The sequence below is a fragment of the Etheostoma cragini genome, chromosome 22 (genome assembly GCF_013103735.1).
Source record: "Etheostoma cragini isolate CJK2018 chromosome 22, CSU_Ecrag_1.0, whole genome shotgun sequence".
Lineage (NCBI taxonomy): Eukaryota > Metazoa > Chordata > Actinopteri > Perciformes > Percidae > Etheostoma > Etheostoma cragini.
Genome location: NC_048428.1, coordinates 16814430 through 16822324, shown reverse-complemented (window position 1 = coordinate 16822324; position 7895 = coordinate 16814430). Strand labels below are relative to the sequence as shown.

The 7895-nt window shown below is 39.0% G+C and overlaps 1 protein-coding gene across 1 annotated transcript in view; it reads right to left on the bottom strand.

The window, feature by feature from the left end:
• Window positions 1–642, bottom strand: part of LOC117937516 (mannose-specific lectin-like) — an 11454-nt gene extending 10812 nt beyond the window's left edge. Inside the window, exons 1-2 of the mRNA XM_034861531.1 lie at window positions 455–642; window positions 129–222 (exon numbers count right to left, since the gene is read on the bottom strand). Coding sequence (XP_034717422.1) covers window positions 129–218 — 90 coding nt within the window. The 5' untranslated portion in view covers window positions 219–222; window positions 455–642. The remainder of the gene's footprint in view (window positions 1–128; window positions 223–454) is intronic.
• Between the last annotated feature and the right edge of the window lie 7253 nt (window positions 643–7895).

Below are 7895 nucleotides of genomic sequence, written 5' to 3'. Positions count from 1 at the left end.
AAACATTTGACCGCTATCAGAATGTGCATCTTCAAACACTTGCTCCCTTACTTTTGCAATTACTTTTTACACTGACCATTGAAAAGGAATGATGCATCCTCATACTGTAAATGTTTGGAGTCACTCACCTGGAAGATAGCTTTAAACTGCTTGTTGTTGGAAATCAGAAAGTCTCCCTTGCGAAGCTCATCATTTTTGGACAAGAAGTTCTTGCTCATGATTCTGAAACAAAGAGAAAGTCTTTAATGTGTCACAGAAAATGCATTGGAAACGTGTGTTATGAATAGTTTTTTCCCCTTGTTTATACCCACAATAAGTCTAATGCTCCAGTTATAAACTTAAAGTAAAAAGCACAGATTTAATGCCAAACTGCAAAAACTTCTTTGTGCATGAAACTACTCTTGCACAGAAATGTATGAATCCATCCATCAGTATAAAAGTATGAAATACTTACATGGTTGAAGGTCCCACCCCAGTCAGACTTCAAGTGGAGGAAAAGGAGTAAAGTGCAAAATGTGAAATTCACTCACTTTTTATAGAGAAAAGCAGGCTGGGGAAGGAGCTAGAGAAGGGGAGTGTCATGCCACTCCTTTGTGATTAGAAGGGAATGTTGCTGTCTCCTTGAACTGGTCAAATACCTCAGAAACATCTAAATCAATGCAGGATTTGGGTTTTTGTGACATAAGCATGTACTTCAAAGGATGACATGTCATTCATGGAAAAGGGAATCACGTTAAATAGTTTCAGAATTAATCAGTCATTGACAACTTAGTTTGCTTACAATTCTTTTTTTGTTGTATAATTTTTTAAATATATATTTAGAAACCACAAACTGCAAAAAAACACCACAACACTCTGAGCTTGTGAACGTGTCCCGGCAGGTTTTTACGTGGGTGAGCTATGTCCTATGAATGAAATTGTTTTAAATTTGCTGAAGATCTGGATTGCGTAATACTTCTGGAATGTTAAGTTAGCTTCCAATTGTGATGTACACAAGTAAGTGCTTGAGGGTCTTCTCCCATCTGTTAACATGCATGCGCTTGACATTTAGCTTTCATAATTACAGGATTAGTCAGCAAGTTGTGGCATGTTATAGTGATGAAGCTTTTCACGCCCAAAACCTGAAAATCCAAGTTGCTGTCTTGGCAGGTCTTTCCATTTTAACCACACAGTCAACAAAGAAGACAAAGAAGGCTCTTATTGCCTGCCTCCACTTCCCACGCTCTCTGTACATTGTATTCATTACAGGATGTGCACAGGAATGGCTAAAGTTGCCCGAGCAACATGTCATTTGCCTATTTTGTTTTGGGAGCCGTGCCTCTTGAGGGAATTTTTTTTTAATTTTAGCTGTTGTTATCTGTACACACCATTAAGGTCAATGAGGCCCAGAAATCAGTGTTTCTTTTGAGGTATATAATAAAAGTCACTTAAAAACAACTTTGGTGCAGCGAAGATATTCCCAATAACGCAGAGACACTGCATTATTGGGAATATTGGGAACTTGTTTCAGGCGAGGACCCAGAACCCCTCAATTAAGCTCAATTTTTGGACATCATTTCTAAAACGCTGCATACAGCCTGAATGAGAGTGTGGTTGTAGGGGGGCACAGATCCATGATGAGGATTCCTGTAAAGAATCCTGCCTGTAAAGGATCTGGATCAAGTCTACACACAACACGGACAGACACTTTTTGTTCTTTTTTTATTACACAATGTTACATCTGTAATAGAGTGACTTTATGAGCAATGAAGGCACTCCTAATCACAGCAGGGATGAACTTAAAGTGAGTTTGACCTTTATAGATGGGAAAACATAAACACATCATGAATGAATGTCCAGATATGGTGCTTTTGCATTTGTTTATTATAAGTGATGCCTGGATGAGAAATCTGGATGTGGATTGGCTTGTCAATGTTACATCTCTATAGAGAATCAAGCATGCAACAGGTAAAGTGCAGATTGTCTGTTTACTATATTTTGAAGCATGTTATTTTTTATTTTTTATTTTAGCCAGTAGACACAGCCAACAGCGTAGGAGCTCCACTGTTGTAATTCATTTTTTTGCAGTGCTCTGTCCTGCTGGTCCTCATTTCCTAAAACAAGAGAGAAAACACTTCAATATGTCTGTGACACACACACACACACACACACACACACACACACACACACACACACACACGTGAGCTTTAATGCTAAGTTAAAACATGTTGCATAACTCATCTCAAGTAGACCATGCTTTATTCACCTCGTCAAACTGCTGTTTAGTTTCCAAGTGAATGATTTAGTGTAACTCAAATTGTTTTAGTAATAATTTGTTTATCTAAAATATATAGATGTGGAAAAGTTACATATTTTCACATGTGCAGTCATTTAAACAGACTTTAATTATCTAAATTTAGTAGAGTTCCTCTTTGAGGTTGATTGGACTGCAGCTGAATTCTTCTTTTTTTCTTTTTTAGGAAACTGGAAACGACAGGCACCGCCCTGATAAAGGCAAGATAGCCACACTCATTTGGTGAGGGAAAAAAACGTTGTGTAGCTGAATGAAGAAGGGTGGAATAATGGGTTTTCATTTTGTATATTTAACTAACAAAAACCAGCTGCATTTCATCAGAACAATTTAAACAAACTACTCATCTGGGCTTTAAGAAGTTTATCATGATACAAGCTGAAAAGGTCCAGTGTTTTGCACAGAAATCCTCAGATAGGGGATACCAACACAAACACACACACACACACACACACACGCACACACACACACGACCAAAGAACAATACCTCTGTGAGTCTTGGTTTCTGGATACAGTGAACGTACGGCTTGGGGCTCGACTCAATCTGGCCTGCTGCTGTTTTGTAGCAAACTGCACAGTCCATCAGTGGCTGTGAAGTCAGTAGAAAACATAAACAGCATGATGATGCTGTGCTTAGATTTGAAATGAATGCTTCTTCTTTTGAAATTCACTTACTCTGTCATTCCTAAAAGGGCATCTCTGAGGGTTTGACTCAGTCGTTCCTTTGGCACACTTGGTGGGTTTCAGGTAAAAGTGGTGGTAGAGGAATCTCACACCGAATCCAGACTGCAAGAGAGGGGAGGGTCAGTTTAACACACACTATAAAACCGCAAAGTCAAGTGTGGGAACCTTCTTGTTAGTAACTGAGAATAAATGTTGCCTTGTTTAAGCAAAATTATGCTTTGAAAAAAATATTGCAAATTGAATAAAGCTGCAAGATATGAATCTATCAATCTATTTATATTATACATGCATACATACATACATACATACATACAAACATACAGTATTGGGAAAAAATGTGTTAGGCAGATGTGAAAAAATGCTCTAAACTAATAATGCTTTCAAAAACATAAATAATGATTGTTTATTTTTTATCAATTTACAATATGCAAAGTGAGAAATAAAGAAAAATCTAAATCACATCAGTATTTGGTGTTACTACCCTTTTCCTTCAAACCAGCATCAATACTTATAGGTACAATTGCATAAAATCAGGCAACGTACAAGATCATAGATGCAGGGGTCGGCCAAGGAAACTTAGTGCAGCAGATGAAAAACCCGTCAAGCTTATTTCCCTTTGAAATCAGAAGACGTCCAGCAGTGACATCAGCTCAGAACCGGTAGAAACCAGTGAGACCCATCTACTGTCCAGAGAAGTCTGGCCAGAAGTGGTCTTCATGGAAGAGTTTCAGCCAAAAAGCCGTACCTCCACCATGTTATCATGCATAGTTGAGTCCCTTGGCCTTGTTTCCATGTCGAAGGAATTGCTCTTTGGCTGCAACCGTTCCATGAAGACTTTACAGCCTTTTTTCACACCTGCCTAAGACTTTTGCACAGTAATATATAAATAGTCATATCGGAAACATGAAAAGGGGGTGAGATCGTGTTTTCCTGCATTGTATCTTACGAAACATCATTTAATGAAAACTGAAACATTTTGGCCAGGAAACCTTTGCAGAGGGTACCCCTAATTTTGTATTGTTAAAAGCTCCATATGAAACAGTGTGTCCCAGTCTTTTTGCCTTTGAACTAATCAAGCAACCACTGATTTGTTTGCATGCATCAACTACAACTTCCATGACTCCTAAATCCACTGACAAAACCTCAAAGGAAAGAAACCTAAAAAAGAAAATAATTAAATTAAGGTGGGTACACTGTGCACACTGAAAGCACACGTAGATAAACTGACAGACAACGACAGTGATAGAGTCTGCTTTGGACATCAACTCATATTTGACTGCTTAATAAATAATAATATAATCTTGTGGGAGTTGAGGAGTTAAACCTATTGTTGATCTGCAGCCTTTTTATATCTCAGTGGTGGCTTTTTTACAAGCAAACAACTGAAACCATTAATTATGAAAACCATATAAGATTGGTGGGAACCAGGATATCTTTTTCTTAAAGTTGTACGTGTGGGAAACATTCCAGCAAAGACACGCCTTATCTTTTGGGAAAAACACTGATAAAAAACATGTTGAAACTTGAAGATTCAAACTGCACTTGTATAGAAGCAGATGTGGTAAAAAAGAATGCAACCGGAATCCCCTGGAGGCCGAGTGAGAATGATAAACAACATGATGCAGAGCAAGAAGTAAAGAGACCTGAAAGCAGGACATATCTGAAACAGAACTTCAGTCATTTTCTTACATATTAAGATCACAATCAAATGTTTAATAGTTTCAATAAGATACTTTGATTCACTGCTGAGGACTTTCAGGAGAACGTTTGTTTAAAATCTGCAACTGTATGTTATCACTCTCCAATAATTAGTTAATCAATTAACCAAAAGCTGATATAAATGGTTTAACACAGACAATTTGATGAATAGAGATAGCATCTTAATTCTTCAGGCCAAGAACTGACTTCAGGTATACCTCAATATCCGACTTGTCCAGACTTCTTAAGAAGCGAAAATGGTGTTGAACCCCGGCATGGGTGTTGAGTTGCTCTAATGCAAGATCCACTCCCTTCTTGTAGCAATCCGTTAGTTCATTGTAAGAATCCTGGGCCCCGACAGAACACAGCACAGCTCCAGCACAAACCAGCAACACCAACCCAGCAGCCATCTTACTCCGAGTGTGTGAGGAAGGAAGCTCGGCTCAGAGGGTGAACTCCCTCCTCTCTCTGCGGGATCAATACACGCATCAAAAACAAGTCCTATTATGGCTGTATGAGTAACAAGTGAAACCAAACAAACTGGTCACCAACAGGCCTACTGCGCAGACTGTTTACTTTTTATCCGCAAGTTCCAGTAACTCACCCAGGGGACCCGGATTAAAGCTTGTCTTAACAAAACACATTCTCAGTAGGGGGTTTACACAGAAGAAACTGCTCGCCAGAAGTGGAATTGCACTTGTGATCCTAAACATTCTTACAGTGGAGCATTGGATTAGTAATCAAATTCCCGGAAGCAATCCCAACATGCCATGAAAAACCTTTGGCCCCAGGACAAAAATAAAGGTCAGAGGTGATCGCACCCTTGTTTCTTCCTCATTTGCTCCCTTGTTACAGGAAAGGTAGTAGGAAAAAGAAAGTAGTACACTTATAAGAAATGGGTTTTTTCTTGTAATATATTTGAGGGTTAGGTTAATGAAATAGTTTATTCCTAAATAAAATTGCCTAAGCAGTGAGTACTAATTTTTTTAATCACACAAGATCAGAGTTCTCATGGTGCATTTTTCTTTGCTGTTGTAGCTTGTGGAGGGGGGGCTAGTTTGACCTACTTTGTATACAATTCAGTAGTTTACCAGTGGTTCCCAATCTAGGGACCAGGCCCCTCTAAAGGGTCCCAGGATGAAACTGAGGTGGTATGACATGACCCATCTCCTGTGAGAATGAATGGTTGGTCATTTTACAGGATTTGTTAACAAAAAAAAAACAGTAAAATATTGCCAGCTTTCTCCTTTAAAATACTTACTTTAGTCAAATTAGGTCAAAGTACAAGTAGCCCATACTAATAGTGTACACATTGAAAAACCCTTCATTTGTTTACAAATTAAACTTTATTGACAGCTTGTTAAACAAATTCTACATTCAACATTGTTGTATAGAGGTAAATGACATTTCTGAAGATACAAAAATCTCTCGTAAAGGTATAAAAAAATGATTACTACATACTACAGAAATAATACTTATGAGGTTGTGAATGTATTAACAACGCGTCATAATCTGCTTTAATACTAAAAAATAGCCTTTAAAATCACAAATAAACCCCTGAAAGGTGTCAAATGAGCCATCCAAGTCTTCACTCTGTTCCCTTTGATGTAAGCAGAGTTGGGGCTCCACTTCTGTAACCCATATCGCTGCAGTAATCTGCTCTCCCCGCCTTCATCTCCTGCCATTCAGAACAAAAAGATGATTAAAAAAATTCAGAAAACAAATTCATGAAGTAATGTTCAATATTTGCAGTGTGGTCATATAAAAAAGTGTCCTTTCAGTGAACAGACTAACCTCTGTAAGGGCCGGTTTGTGGACACAGTGAACATACGGTTTGGGCTCATGTTCAATTTCTCCTCCAAATGTTTTGTAACAGACGGCACAGTCTATCAGTGGCTGCATGAATGCACACAAACAAAACCGCAGAGAGAGTTAGAGCAGGCAGTCATCCTCGAATTCCACATTTCTTTACTTACTTTACTTCAGTAAATCAGACAAAACTTACTCTGTCGTTTCTGAACTGACAAGCTGTGGAGTCAACCGTCCCTTTTTGACAATTGGTGGCTTTTAGGTAGAAGTGGTGGTAGATGTAAGCCACGTCAAAACCAGGCTGAAGAGAAAAGAGGATTACATCCAAGCAATTACCCTCCACACTAAGAGTTTTTTTCCTGATGAAATCCCTACATTTATTGATGATTGGTTCTTCTATTGAAGGGTTTGCTTACAGCAAATCACAAGAAATCACTCAAAAACAGTCACATAACAGACGCCACACACTCACCCTGAAAAGCAGAAATACTGTACCTGAATGTCTGACTTTGTGATACTTCTGAAATAGAGAAAATGGTGCTGAATTCCAGCATGAGAGTTGAGCTTCTCCAGGGCCAGATCCACTCCTTTCCTGTAGGTTTCAGGAAGTTTGTCGTAAGCCTCCTGTGCATTAGAGGAAAAGAACAAGGCTCCGATGCTTAAGAGCAGCAGCAATACCGCAGCCATCTTTTTTCCCTGTGTCTGTAACAAGGGTGAGGGGATAGTGCAACAGCCCACACCCACCCACTGTGGTGTTTTCCTGAAGAGGAAAGAACATCCAGCCCTCTTTCTCCTGGGAGAAAACAGTCTGGAAACACAACACATTACCTCTTTTTACAAGCCTTGACTGTCTGTATTTTATGTTAATGCACAGCAGATTCCAACATGAGAGTTTGTTTAGTATGGAGGACCCTTGGGCAATACAGATACAGATAAGGACCCCCCCCCCCTCCCACACACCAACCCTGTCTTTCCTACAAAATTACATTCCCAAACAACTATTATGTTTGAGTGCAACATTTTCGCCCAGATTAGATTTTTTTTTCAACATGTCCTCGTCCCAGCGACTGGTGCACATTAAAACGGTTTTGAACAAATGAAACAATTCCAGTTTTAAACATGTGGTTTACGGTGTGAATTGAAACTAAAGTACTTGGTTAGGGTTAGGAAGACATCATCATGGGTTAATAAAGTTACATAACTTCCGTTTGTAAGTTTGTCACGTGTAACATACCGGTACTTAAATACGTTAAGTATCCGGTACAGGACATTAACAGCGGACCAACAGTGAGTGAAGCCCCGTTTGTGTGACCCACCATCCAACCAGACCTTCTCCCTATGTGAAATGTATTTTAGAAGCAAGGAGCAAATATTTCCTCCGAAAAGTAATTGAGAATGCAGTTTAGTTGTCATA